General features: G+C 40.3%; 1 protein-coding gene and 1 non-coding gene across 4 annotated transcripts in view; one reads left to right on the top strand and one right to left on the bottom strand.

Annotated features, from left to right (window-relative positions):
- LOC116840749 (ataxin-2 homolog) overlaps window positions 1–14,457 on the top strand; it is a 63,095-nt gene that overhangs the window by 6,799 nt on the left and 41,839 nt on the right. The window contains exons 1-5 of one of the 3 annotated variants that reach the window (XM_032807881.1): window positions 4,166–4,306; window positions 4,815–5,037; window positions 9,348–9,501; window positions 12,716–12,802; window positions 13,574–13,663. In XM_032807881.1, coding sequence (XP_032663772.1) covers window positions 4,273–4,306; window positions 4,815–5,037; window positions 9,348–9,501; window positions 12,716–12,802; window positions 13,574–13,663 — 588 coding nt within the window. In that variant the 5' untranslated portion in view covers window positions 4,166–4,272. Of the gene's footprint in view, window positions 1–4,165; window positions 4,390–4,814; window positions 5,038–9,347; window positions 9,502–12,715; window positions 12,803–13,573; window positions 13,664–14,457 lie in introns of those variants that run through there. The other 2 variants (XM_032807887.1, XM_032807880.1) reach the window with 2 other exon arrangements.
- Window positions 11,258–11,368, bottom strand: LOC116840798. Its single transcript, XR_004377419.1, has one exon. It is a non-coding gene; the product is annotated as a U6 spliceosomal RNA (small nuclear RNA).

Below are 14,457 nucleotides of genomic sequence, written 5' to 3'. Positions count from 1 at the left end.
GCTCGAACGTTCGCGAAGATTTCCGCTACTTTCCGGGAACCAACGGTGCGATTTCATTACTTGAAACTGAGAAATTTCACTTTTATTACTTTCACAGTTGGAATTTTATTTTTGCCATTAGAAAATGGTGCGATTGACATTATATTGAAATTTAAATATTCGTATTTAAAAACCAAAACAATAAGAATGTCCAGAGTTAGCTAAGAGTATGTTTTTCTTTTCTGACATTTGCAATTAAACCGATAAGATTCTCTCGGGACGCTACTAGTTTCCAAGTTAGTTTCCTTCTAGTTAGTCTGTTTCTAAAGATAGTAGAAGCACAATGCTTGCGGCGTCAGTTTAGACGCGACGTCGGAGAAACCCCCGTTTCCTTCGTCGAGAATCGGATTCTCGTATCGTGCTCGTTCGAGCCCAGACATCGTATTCTCAAGGAGAACATTAAAGCGAATCGCGGGTAAACCAGGCATGTGATGAGAAGCAAATTTGTCGAATGCGGCGGGGATCAGCTGATTTTCTGTGCAAATTTGCAATTACATAATCACGTAGTCATATTTTTTAGTTCATATATGTGTGTGCAAAATTTTGCAATTTTGTGTTTTATATATAATATATAATTATTATATATATATATATATATAATTTATTTATATTTGTTTTCGTATCTCTGTGATTTGATTTGCGATTTTGTAAATATAATGAGTTAAATATTAACGTTAAATACATTTTCTAAAATATAATCATATATACAGAATTCACTGAACTATTATAACTGATTAACTGCTGGTTCACAATTGCAAGTACAATACTGCAATCAGTAAAATCTCACTAAAAAAATCAGTTAATAGTGACGGTTGTTCTCATTATTGACAGAATTTGCAAACACAGACAACATCACAAGCAAAGTGCATGGACGCGCCGTTAATTACATCGTTGCAAACGTAGAAAATTGGATTTAGTACAGGATTTAACGAATTTATATGTAGCACACCGATTTTGCAGTGAAATTTCACTTCCACCAATCAAAGTCAGTGAGATATAAATTGAAGCAGTAAAATTGTGATGTGTATTTCCACTGAAAATCAGTAAACACTCATTTATTTTGTCAGTGATATATTCCTTTTACTGATTCAATCAGAAACACTACCACTGATTTACTTCAAGAGAATAGTATTATAACCTGAAGCAGATGTTTAAAACACTTCCAGTGTTTTCTATAGAAAAGTCTGTTTTCGTATACAGAAACGAATAACACTGAAAGTATTGATTCGTATTATACATTCGAAAGAGAATGCAAACATCTTATTTCCTCTTTGCTTCTCTGTCCGTACCGGTTGAGACTGCGAAATTGTTTTATATCTCTGGGGTAAATCAATTATTAATCTCGCTTAGAGAGTTCCCGGACTGTGTGGACAAATTAGCACGCGTTACGGTATTGTTCGTAATCCGTAATACACCACGAACGCGAGTACGTCCTCTGCATCTCGGGCAAGGATGGTAAATCGAGGACGTCGTTAGCGGTAGTACGAAGCACGGACGCTTAATTAAGAGCGGACAAAGATTAAGAGACGACGGCAGCGATGATTATGACGGACGGCGAGATTATGATTTCTTTCCTGTTTATTTTCTCTCCCTTTTTTTTTCAATGTGCCGTAACTATTGTTCGGTAGAACGTAACCGCATTATATGTCATTACGGATGAGTTTCCGGGTCGGAATGACGACTCCCCCCTTTCCCCCTTCTCTCTCTCTCTCTCTCATTCGATTAATTCCGGGGTAAATTGCGAAGCTCGAGCACCAACAAATTAACTCGCGAGTTAATTCCTTAATCAAGAATACGATTAGCGTGGAAACTTCCGTCGCTCTGTGAATTCTCAATCAGCTGATGTTCGTCGGGATCGGTGTCATTTGGGTCCGAATTCGCTCGTCGTTAATGCATTTACTTTCGAAAGGGGATTTAAGTACCAACTTTTCTCGTCGCGCGGAGCTTAATTTGTCAGTCTCTCGGTCGCTAAATTCTGAATTTAGCTCTCTGCCGTGAAGAGAAGAGTCGTTTTTAATCGCGAGTCGGAGAGAGATTGAATTTCCCGGAAGAATCGAACGAAAATATCTGATGTGCCGCGACTTGCCGACGTATCTTCTGCGATATAATCGTATAAAAACAAATGTGTAAAAAAAAAGATCATTTATCCGTGATAGTGGGATCGGGATGTAAATTCTTGCAGCACGATTTTTACGCGTCGGAGAATTCTTATCTTGGCTTCTGTTTGCGAGCAAAAATGTTGTCGCGTCTTCTTTTCCTTCGTTTCGCTTGGACTTTCTCTTTCCTCTCTCCGTGGGACATTATCGGCTAATAAATGAATAAATACATAAATAATGTTTCCCGGGGACGAGACGTATCTTCACGCACCGCGGGGCGGCGAACAACAGGGATATGTCCGCGGAGGCGGTGTACGCGCTGCATTATTCCGCGATGTCGATATAAACAGATGTTCTCGTTACGTGCGATAGACAGCCGTGAGCGAGCCGACTCGGGCGTAGCGTTATTTTTCGCGCTCCACCGATGCCGGGAGCCGTCGGTGCGTGAAAAGTGCGCTCACAGAGAGTGTCAAGTACACAGTAAAGATCACTCCCGATCAAGCGTTCATTCTTCTCCCCTTTGCCGTTACAAAGCGTGCTCTGACGCGTTTGATCGCGGCACGTCGCTCGCGTCGTCGTCGTCGTCGTGGTAGATCGACTTTAAACGCAGCATCGCGCTCCGGTGCACAGCAACAAAATTGCGAGCGGGTCGCCTTTAAGCGCGACGTCATCGCGCCCGCGTTGTGGAAATTGAATACGCCATTTGTTAGAACAACTCGGCACACACATACGACCTAATGATATCGTTTTCGCTTTGCGCGCGATGTGTGACTCCGAATATCGTCGGGTCGTTGTCGGGATTCCCGAAACACTCGACATAAATTCTCATCAATATAAATGTCAGCATAAATTTACGTTAAAAGCAAATTTTGCGTCATATTAGGGGATAAAAAAAGAAAAGCCAGGTTGGTAATTTCGAGTAAATTATTCGCATCGTACCGTAAATTTTCCGGGACGGTAAGCAGAATTTCTATATAATTATCTCGGTGATTTCCGCCGCGAGGTTTACTTCTGCCGCTCAGCTATTCGATCGTTTTATATATTTATTCGCTCTCTCGTTTTATTTTTCACTTCGTTTTAACGCTTCAACCGTCACGTTGCCGCTGCGTGTGCGGAGAATGTTGTGTAGTAAAAATCACACATTTTTGTCATGTCTCTCGGACTATACAGAATTGCGACTGGGATTGCTGTACATCCGTTTAAAAATCTAATGCACGTTACAATTGTTCGAATGCTTTTTATATCGTATATTTGACAGATCGCCAAATTTTTGCTGTTTGTACCGCAATCCCAGTGTAGCCCAGCTTTACAAAACGAGCCTTGTGAAAGGAAACAGTTTTAACGTGGTTTTTACTACAACAGTTTTAACGTGGTTTTTACTACAATATCCTCTCTGCGTACACACAAAGCAATGTCTATTCGTGATAACAACTTGATCTCGTCTCGTTCTGCACATATATATATATATACACACACACAATCTCGGGAATGCCCAGAATGAATCTACCTGCCGAAGCTGTTAAATCTCTAAAGCCTGATCTACAATGTACTCTACGCTTCCTGTTTTTTACTTTTTATCTTTTTCTAACTCTCTCTCTAGGAGGCTCAAGATTTAAATAAAGAAGAAACAGGAAGCAAAAAGCTAGTAAAAAGCTAGCAAAAAGTATTGTAGATCAAGCTCAAGATTTTAAATAAAAAAGAAACAGGAAGCAAAGAGCGTATTGTAGATCAAGCTTAAAAGTTCTGCGCTTCCTCGGACATTAACTTCGGAGGCGTCACGCGTGGCTGTCGAGGAAATCGACAGATGTGTCACGTTGAGTGGTGAATTTCGGCTATTCACGAGGGACAGAAGTAGTAGCAGGAGCGCGAGTGAGATGAGAGTCAGAGGGGGAGACTCCATCAGAAGGAGAGCGAATGTGTCGGAGACACTTAAAGACGCTTAAAGTCGCATACCTTTTAAGGAGAGGCTGCCCCGTGCGCGATAATAAATGATCACTGATAGACTTATCGAGAGCAGTATCTGTCTAATCTTATCGTAGCCGACCGTGCCCGGGCGTTATCGAATCCGTGAAGTCAGTCAGGTGTGTGCAGTGTAAACCGGAATACGCACGATTTCTTCGCGAAATTCCTCTGGAGGATGTCTTCCCTCGAGTCGTTCGAAGACTTCCTCGGTAAATATTCCCCGCAGTCGCCACGCGTCTCTTGCGAGAATTGCGCGATTTTCAGTTTAACGACAGTGCAGCACAACACAAACGTAGATTATATTATTGGTTTCATTGTAGTCTTGATACATTAAAGAATTTTAATTTTTTGAAAAATTAACAAACGAAAATATTTCCGATCAAAATACCGAAGAATTTTTGTATCTGATCGGAAAACATCCGGTGAGAAATACTGATTCATAATTTTTTTATTGGTTTATCTTATGAAATGTCGTTATGATCAGAAGTGTCCGATAAAATTTAATCGGATATCCTGATTGGATATAAAAATTGATTGGAATTTTATGGGAAATATCCGTTTGTTAATTTTTTACTGGATAATTTCTATCACTGTATAAAATAAAAGTTATTCAAAACATCATAATAATTTTTGCTGTGAAATTCTCTCAGCGTATATTTGCACGAATCAAGGTGTAAATCGAGAAGTCTAAGTAACCCTTCTCCGCTTTGCTTTCAGAACCAAAGAAGCGTCGTTTTCATCCCCTACGCGGACTCAGAAAGATCTTTCGGCGAAAGAGCCGTGGCGCTGCCGATGTGCGTCTCGTTTCCAATGATCGAGATGCGGAATTGGCGCGTCTCCCGCGGGAGGACATCACGATGAGACATCCCGCAGGCCGCCCCGAGGAGGCACGTAGTAGAAGCGCCAGCGAGCTCCTCACCGACTCCTGCGACAGGGAAAGGTAAAAAATGTCACTCGTGCATGCTCGGTAATAAGCAATCACGTACGGAGAAAAATAATTTGCTGGCTCAGCAAATTTTCTGCAAGTCTAGTAAATTTTTTTCGTTATTATATGGACAGCAAAAAAATTTGCTAAGAGTACTAATCACTATTTACTAGATATAATTTGCTGAATCTACAAATTATTTTGCTATAAGAACCACGATGGATTTATATAAGCAGTTGCAGTTTTGCTCTGATAGCAAATAAATTTGCTAAGGATATATTATTTGCATCAATAGCAAATTAACGTGATTCTTAGGACAAATTCAACAAATTTTTTCTATCCTGGCAACGAAACTATTTCTGCTCTGATAACGAATAATTTGTAAAATTAGTTATAACTAAATTTTTTTTATGTCACTACGAATATGCAATAGCAACGACGATTTGGTAAAAAAACAAAATTATTTTTCTCCGTGCGGATATTATCGCACGGAAAAAAAAGATCTGCTACATATGGATAACTAAACATAATTTGCTGTATTAGCCATTATTTCTTTGCTGCAGGAGCCAATTTTCTTGCTAAAGCAGTAAATTATGTTTAGTTGTCCATCTATAGCAAATTTGCTACGTTAGCTACTTTTCTTGTTGCAGGAGCAGATTTTCTTGTTATCATAGCAAAAAAATATGTTCCTGCAACAAAGAAAAAGTAGCTAACATAACGAATTATATTTAACTGTCCATATGTAGCAAATTAGTTTACTGCTGCAGCAAATTATTTTTTTCTGTGTGCTTAAAAAAATCTTTCGAACATCTCGGCTCGTGGATTTCGGTAGTAAAGTCATGTTATTTACACTGAGAGAAGTTATTCGATAAGAAATTAACAAACGAATTTCCGATCAAAATACTGATGAATTTTTGTATTCGATGAGAAATATCGGTTCATAATTTTTTGATCGGTTTATCTGACAAAATGCCACGATCGAAAGTATTTGATTAAATTTAATCGGATATCCTGATCTGGTATAAAAATTTGGTATTTTGATCGGAAATAGAATAATATCTCATATGAGATATTATTCTAATTCAGTTTGTTAATTTTTTATCGGATAATTTCTGTCTGTGTATATAAATTTATAATTAAGAAATTATTAATCTATATTGAAACTACTAGTATAATTAAAATTATTATTATAATTAAAAAATTATTACTCAGAATTAATTACTACTAAGGATTGAGAAGGATTATCAGATGCAGTCAATTTTCAAGCCTCTACTCTTAATTCGCTCGATAGTACTTCCTTGTGAGACAACGATCACTTATTCAGCGGGAGCTGTTTGTATATAGATTTTTCTTGGTAGATTAAGCGCGCTATCGGGATACTCTTATCGGACGACGCGATGATACTTGCGGTAATGCGAAACTGTTTGTGTTGCCATTTCAGTGGACAAGTCCGTTTGTCGTCGTCAACAAGACGCGGACCGTCTTTTAAGACGCGCGGACTGTTCAAGCAGTAAACATCACAAGATTTATTTCGCCGTCGCAATAAATCCTCGTCGAGTCGTAGCTCGAGTCGCTTCAATTCTCGAGAAATTTTGGATCGTCGGCTCATAGTCAAAGTCAAAATCACAGAATAGCACGCGTAGATAGTAGCGCTCATTATGTTTCTTTTCTCAGCGATGTGTCTCAACTACCTTTAATCCTTAAGCACTGACAGGAGTCTGATAAACTCCCAATGAGATAAAAAAACTTATTGCTGTGTCACTTCCGCTCTCTTAAGCGTATACACGCGTCCATCTTTTCTTTGGCCCGTAAAATACGAAGTGGCGACAAGGAAAGACGTTTCGCACACTTTCTCAGGTAATTATCAAACTCCGAAATATTTTGTTTCGAAAATCTGTGTCAGTGCTTAAGGGTTAATAAAATTAACCAAGCCGTGCGTAATACCTTTATTAGAAATTAAACAATCTCGCAAGAAAATTGAAGAGCAACAAACACGTTGTGTTTATTCGCCACCTAACGGCAATTAGAACTGTCCAACGATAGATTGACGTAATCTTATCGCGGACTCATATTAGGATTCAGTTAAAATGCTACACATGTGTTATCCTTGCCGATAGTGTTTATCATTACCTCTCCTGATGAAAGTCTCTCCTTTTTAAATTATCTTATTTTTTGCATCCCTCCTTCTATAATCTTTCCGCTTGTAACTTCTTTTAGATTTTCCCCGGTGTATTTATCGTCGAGTAGATAACGATACTTCAACATACATCTTCAAAGTATATCTCGGTGTCTTAATATTCGATAAATAAGGTATAAGAACGATAAGATATTTTAGCTTGTCAATTTTTAGTATTTGTTTTTGTCTTCTTTTCTTGGATTAAGATATCCTCTCTAAAATGATTCTGCAACTTTCTTTATACACGGAGAAAATATTGCAGCAAAGTTTTAGTCAATTTTAATTGGGTTAATTAGCCAATCTTAGGCGCTCATAAGGTTTAGATCTTTCTTTGTTTTATGTGAAAAGACATGGACTATCCATTATTTTGCCTGCCACAATTTTGTGGGTCATTCTCGCGCAACCATGGCCAGTAATATCGATACAATTCAACTTTACAAGAAACGTCGTAGAAAATAATATAATTTTTACAATATATCCTCCGTAGAAGCACACGGTAGAAGGATTCGAGGCGTTCATTTCGCAGCGCAAATTGGATTGCAAGTTCGGCGCTCGCCCGTTTCGTTATCAATTTACGATCCACGGGCCCGTTTTTTCGTCCTCACTTCGTCCTTGCGAAGTAGTTTACGTCGCAGTAGCACGAAACTTCGTCGGGGCGTCACGCGTGCGTCTGCGTGATTCACGGTGCGCGCGGCGGCATGTAACGTCGTATCTCCATATTATTGCAACGACAAGGTCGTTTTTGCTCGAGCCTTTCGACGAAGGAGATCACAGAGAAAGACCGCATAATTATCTGTCGTCGTTAATGCGCGCATTACCTTTAGAGCTAACTAAATTACTCGTCGTCTTAATTGCGTCTGTATTAACGACAGGGAATAAATTCTATCTCGAGCGCTCCGTCCTCCTCTCACTCTCTTCCGTGCGTTTTTCTCCTCCAGAAAAATCTCCAGCAATGGTTAATATTAAGAGGATGCTGAAGACGAAAACTTGAACAGAATACTGACATACCGAAGAAAAACATTGCTGTACTTTCATATTTGAATTCAGGAGCTCGAGGGGATGCTGAAACTGAAAACTTTACCGACAGAACACTGACATTTTTCTGCAAAGTTTACGTCGTATTGGTTATATAGAATTACAAATGCTTTTACGCAATGAAAGTACGTGCAAAAATAAATAATAGCATTGCTCGATATGCGAAGAAAACGAACAAAAAATGTTTAATGTAAAATCTCAAGCTGTCAGTTAGCGTAATATTTGCCTAATCCCAAAGTTCCGCAGCTTGTATATGTCGAAAGTGTGGATATTCCAAACAGAAAAATTTTGAAGAACATTGCTCTACCTTCGCATCTCCATTTGGGAGCTTAAGAATATCGAAAAAGTTTGCAGAAAGATTTCTACATATATATGGTTAAGTTTTCCGTTGAATATGGTAAAACAAAGCAACACACATTCATGTAAGTTCTGTATATACAAGAAATACGAAAAAGATAGCATGATTATGTTATCGTCTCTGTATTATCGACATTGTTCGAGTTCGTGATCAACTCCAGCATCTCCTTAAGAATATCGAAAAAGTTTGTAGAAAGATTTCTACACATGTGCGTGATTAGGTTTCTCGCTGAATATAGTAAAACAAAGCAACACACATTTATATAAGTTCCGTATATTCAAGAAATACAAAAAAGATAACGTGATTGTGTTTTAATGACAATCTCATCTATATTATTGATATTTTTGGAGTTTATTCAGCATCCCCTTAATGAGACAAATTTGATATTTTTAGACTTCTGCGATATTGTTTAATATTTTATTTGTTTTCCGAGTTTGGAAAACAAAGTTTGGAAACAAACATAGTTTTCTGTCTTGCTTGTATTTGGTTCCGACATTTCGTGAACATTTCAGTTCGTTTCTTCAGGAAGCAGAGCGACCTGAAACTATTAATTTCTTCGCCTGACAGTTTCAAGTCGCCCCGCTCCTTGAAAAAATGAATTGAAACGTGGGAACCAAATACAACGAAAACGTGGTTCAAATCTAGAAAACAAGTGAAATATTAATGAGACAGATTTTTCTTTTTCATATATATTTTGGCGCTTTTGACATTTTCCTGACCTAATCTCAACGTTTACCTTATTCTCTGTACTTTCAGCGTATTCCTCCGAAGAGGAGGCGGCACGGAGGACAGTTTCGCGAAGTTACGAGGAGGCGCCGGCAAGCTGTCGGTGTCGCACGACAGCGTTTTCCCGGGAGAAGTTCCTCACACTCGGCCTCTCTCCTCGCTGGCCAGCCTGGCAACACTCGAGGTCAGTGCTTATTCTCTTATTCACGGCGTTACAGAATACTGTGGGACGCACGGCCCGTTGTAAATTTCGAAACAGCGACGACGCGAGGAAGCGTGAATTATTTCGATCGCCGGGCATGAAACAAACAGAAATCGCTCGGGCATCGTCCGAGGAAGTATGAGCCGTCTTGAGAAATATCCGGGTGAGGAAGTCTCAAAGACGCGCGAAAGACGATGGGAATCATTCTTTATTGCTTTAGGCGTTTGGATAAATTTGTAAATTTGAACTGAATTCAATATTATCGACTTCACTGCTCGCGTTATGGAGGCAAGGATTCAGTATAAATTTGGTTGTTAACGAAATGATTCACGACTGCTTGTTTCCTACTTGTTTATTAACGAGACAATTTCTTGTTTTTTAAATATTTAGGCAAATTCTGCCTGAAAGATGCGCGAGGCTAAGCAAAGGGAATCCTATTCCTTGTTGCTTTTATATTTGAATAAATTCGTAACTTCGGTTATCTGCAAAATGGTAGAGGACTTTTTTATTCAGTTTGATCCGACCTACAAGCACACGCGACGGCAGGTGTCGCTGTCGCAACTCATCCGCTGTATCGCTCGCGTGATCATTCGCCAAATTTTATTTCAATCAATAACTCCAAGTTCCACGCGGTTGTCCGCGAAATGGTAGAAGAATTTTGCGTTCAGTTTGACCTGAATCTACATGCAATTGACATGTACGTGAATGCGGGACAGTCTGCGTCGGAGACCCTGCATAACATGAATAGCATTTACATGAATTCACACGTAAATTTGGACTGAATTTAATTTCTATATCGGTTTCACGGTTACGTTATTGATTAAAGCTTCAGTGCAAACCGTTTGACTGTTAACGAATTGATCAACAAATCACACGGCGGCTTGTCTTTCCCGCGTCGATCAGAAGATCGACACCATGCTCGCATAATCTCTGGCACAAAGGGCGTACGCGTGCAAGAGACTCGCAAGAGATTTCTCTGTTACGTCCCGGCCACATTACAATTACCCTTAAGAACTCGTTAATTGTGACGCAAGTACTGCTCGCGCGTGCTCGTGCATACGCAGCCGGCGTCGCGCTCGTGTCCGGCACGATGTTCACTCGTGTCATTTACATATTCGCAAATTACACACGAATACGAAGATTCGCGAGTCGTGCTCGCAACTGCGTGAAGCGTAAACGGCCGCGGAAGAAACCGCGGCTCCTTCGCGTCGTCGTCATCGTCGTCATTGTCGTCATCGTCTTCATCACGCCGTGTCGTTTCTCCGCGCGCTCGTCGGGAGAGAAAGAGAGAGCATTCTAAGCACGCGCGAGTCGAGTTGCGCGATTAGTTACACGTGTCCGTGATCGGATCCGTGACTTGTCTTCTGATTCTCGCGCCGCAAAGACATAGGACAACGATTTCTGTGCACGCGCACGCCGAGAACAAATTTTTTTTCTGTATTTGTAACTGTAATCCCACAGAGAAACAATTGCTGTAAATTACGCTCAAGAGACAAATTATTTACTCATTAAATTCTATTATGTCATTGATAATAAACTTTATGTGCATTGAACTACCATCTTGCTGCAGAGAATATGATTGGGGCCAAAGGTAACTGCACGGAGAGAGTATTATAGTAAAAATTATAATACACAATCTTTCAATGCAAGGAGAATAAAAGGCAAATGAGAGTCAAAATCGCCGGTGTAATAGCGAGAATGTTAATGCGAATGATCCAAACATTACAAAAAATCCGCGAAAAATGTGGAATGCTTTATGATTTTGCGTGTCATCCATTGTGCAGGGCCCATGTTAACTCTGTATCTTCAATTCTGTATTTCCAATTTTATGTACTGCCGAAGCAAATACATGTAAATTTATTCTTCTTGCATCGAACGATTGTATATTAACAAAGTCTTTACACACACACACACACACAATTTTAGTACTCCGCGAATAGATTGATACTAGGATGAAAATTATGAGACATAATAAAAGTGACCATGAATATGGTAAAAATCATAAAAAATATAAAAAAAATTATAAAAATATAAAAATAATTATTAATTATTAAATTATGTTTATGATTACTTTTACTATGTTATTATAATTTTCTATAGTTATAATTATAACTATAGAAGTATTATACAAGTATAGAATTATTATATAAGTATAATTTTTTAAAGTTATTTATTATAATTTTCTCGTAATAGTGTTAGTCTATTCCCGAACTCTATTACAAAATTACATTGTAATTTTCACTACAGTATTCTCTCCGTGTGATTTCAGTTAGACCAACCATTCTTATTTCTCTCAGCGCACGCACACGTAATGTACACACGCCCCGGATCCGAGCGCGCGCGCCGAAGCACCGTTACCGCGAATTGCGTAAAAGTGACGTGGCGAATGTTGGGCGCAGTAGTGCGTAATTGACGAACAAATGGGGGCCTAATTAAGCGGCCAACACGTGTCGCTCTGCATTTCTCCGAACGGAGCCTGGCTTACTTTTTCTCTCGTCGCGCGCGCACCGTTACTTTCCTTCGTTGTTCTTCCTCGCGCGAGAGGAGATGGTATCTCAGGCCGTCTCTTTTTTCTCTCTCTCTCTCTCTCTCTCTCTCTATTTTTCTCCACTTTTTTTTTTATTGTTCTGTTTCCGTCGGTTTACGGCGCATCGTTTACGACGGCCGAAGAACAGTTATCTCGCGCTGTTGTTACGGCGTTGTTGTCCTTATTGGTATCCGGTATAGTATAATAGCGTTATAAGAGCGGCGAATGGTATTTTTCGTGGCTTTTCCTATCGGCGTATTTACTTGTAGAATTTACTCGCGACGTGCTCGAGCGAATGCCGAGAGTCCATTTTGCGGAACGTAATCTCCACTTACGGAGACGAACATTGCTGCGTACTTGAGATTTACGCGCCGGACGGAGAATATTTGTTTCACACGCGTCGTTCGATCGTAAAATCGTCGGTCCCGCCCCTCCCCCTTGCAATAGTCGCGATCGAGAATTGTTATTGTGGCGATCCAAATCCCGTCGCGGAATGTAGGTCGATCTTTTCCATCCTTTCTATCTCCGATAGAAAAGTCAGGAGCACGTTCCGTCCTGATACCCGAGGAAAGTCACGATTAATGATTTTTACGTTCGTGGAAAATCCACCCGCCGCGAGAGCTCGCCTCGTCATGATTATCATCGTGTGTTCTCTTCGTGTGTTCGCAGCGACGGCAGACCCGGAAGAGCAACGAGATCATCGAACACAAGGAGTACAATCATCACGTTGCGCAGAGGCACCGGATATCCTTACGGGTAATTCGCGGAAGCTTCCAACGTGCCCTTCCAGCTCGTAAACGAACGCGTAAAGTCGACGATCGACGCCTCCATCCGGGTGATAAATGCTGCTTCGCACGAAAATGCGTAAGGACGCATTCACACGTTGATAGAAAGAACAGAAAGGCAGAAGCCAATCAGAACTCGCGCTGATGGAAAAGCAGAAACTGTCGGCTACCGTAATCGGCTGACCACCGATCAGCATGAGTTCTCACTGGCTTCTGCTTTCTGCTTTTCTGTTGTTGAGTTGTGAATGCGCCCCAACACACGGCTCTTATCGCCACACTGAGAGAAAAATATAGTTGCTCTCGCCGTCAACTATACTTTTTTGTGACTTTAACAAAAAGAAAAGTAATTAGAAGAACCATTTTTCTAATAACGCTTACTAGAATAATAGTTTTTCTAACTATTTTTTGTGGTCAAAATCACAAAAGAATATAGTTGACGCCAAAGACAACTATATTTTTCTCTCAGTGCATGCTTCTTTTCTTCTTTCCGTCGGAAATACATTTTCGCTTTGACCCCACACGACAATCTGTATCACAGCGCGCTCTAAATTGCTGAAATACGATATTCTTGCTCTTTAATTTTTACGTTCGGGCATCGTATGGATATCGGGGGAAAAAATAGTTTCGTGAAAGAACTTGGCGCTTCGGGTTACGGGTTCTGTGTCAGATAAAATTTCCGCGCACGACAGTCGCGTGCAGCTTCGCGTGTAATTATCGGTCGCTGCTTGCGGTTTGTTCGCAGGTACTCGAGCAAATAAAGACGGTCATAGAGAACCGGAACCAGCTGGCCTCGGCGACCTCGCCGGATACAACAACGGCCAGTATAGCGCATGTGAGTATCTAGTCTGCGGATTTAATTCGTTGGATCTGAAGTAAAGACCGCGATCCTTCTTGCAGTCGGTCGTCGCTCGATTGTTATTTCTCGTTCGCGAGTTTTTCAATTGAAAATTCTCCTCGAACCCCTGACAGTCCGGGCAGCCACTGTAAGGCAACAATTTTATGAGATACTGTTTATCATACAATTATCATTATCACTGCTATCATTATTGTTATCCATCTTTTCGCACAAATTAGTTAAAGAAATTTAAGCGAAAATATAAGAGCAAAAAAATGTTTAAAAATTAAAAAAATGTTTGAGTATACAAATATACTTACGCGTCATACAATTTTTATTAATCCTATATTACAATATAGGACTGACAGTTGAAACATTCGTATTTAAGCAGTAAGACTGCCTGGGATGAGCCACGTGTCCAAGAACTGGCACTTTTACTTTATCGGGACAGTTGACCGGTTCAGAACAGTTGAGCCAGTTCAGCTCCGGGGATTTAATTACATAATTACGAGCATTTCATCAGCGCTAATAAAATTAAAAAAAGAAAGAAGTCAGCCTCCGATCGCGTGTTTCTTCTTGACGTTTTCACTTTTACGGCCGACGATACGTTATTTCGAGAACAAAAAAGAACCCCGCGCGAAACGCGTGACCGAAAGAAAGTCGGCTGCCGTCCTCACGAAGGCAGCGGAGGTGCTGCAAGAGGAGTGCTCTCTCAGCAGTGATACACAGCTCCCGCGCGTATAATTACCGCGCGTTTCACCCATTTTTGCCTTCCTTCCCCCCCCCCCCCT

Source organism: Odontomachus brunneus, unplaced genomic scaffold (assembly GCF_010583005.1).
Source record: "Odontomachus brunneus isolate Ranch 3 - 2012 unplaced genomic scaffold, Obru_v1 Obru_scaffold_011, whole genome shotgun sequence".
Taxonomy (NCBI): Eukaryota; Metazoa; Arthropoda; class Insecta; order Hymenoptera; family Formicidae; genus Odontomachus; species Odontomachus brunneus.
Note: the sequence above shows the minus strand (reverse complement) of the source record. Positions and strands in the feature narration are given on the sequence as shown.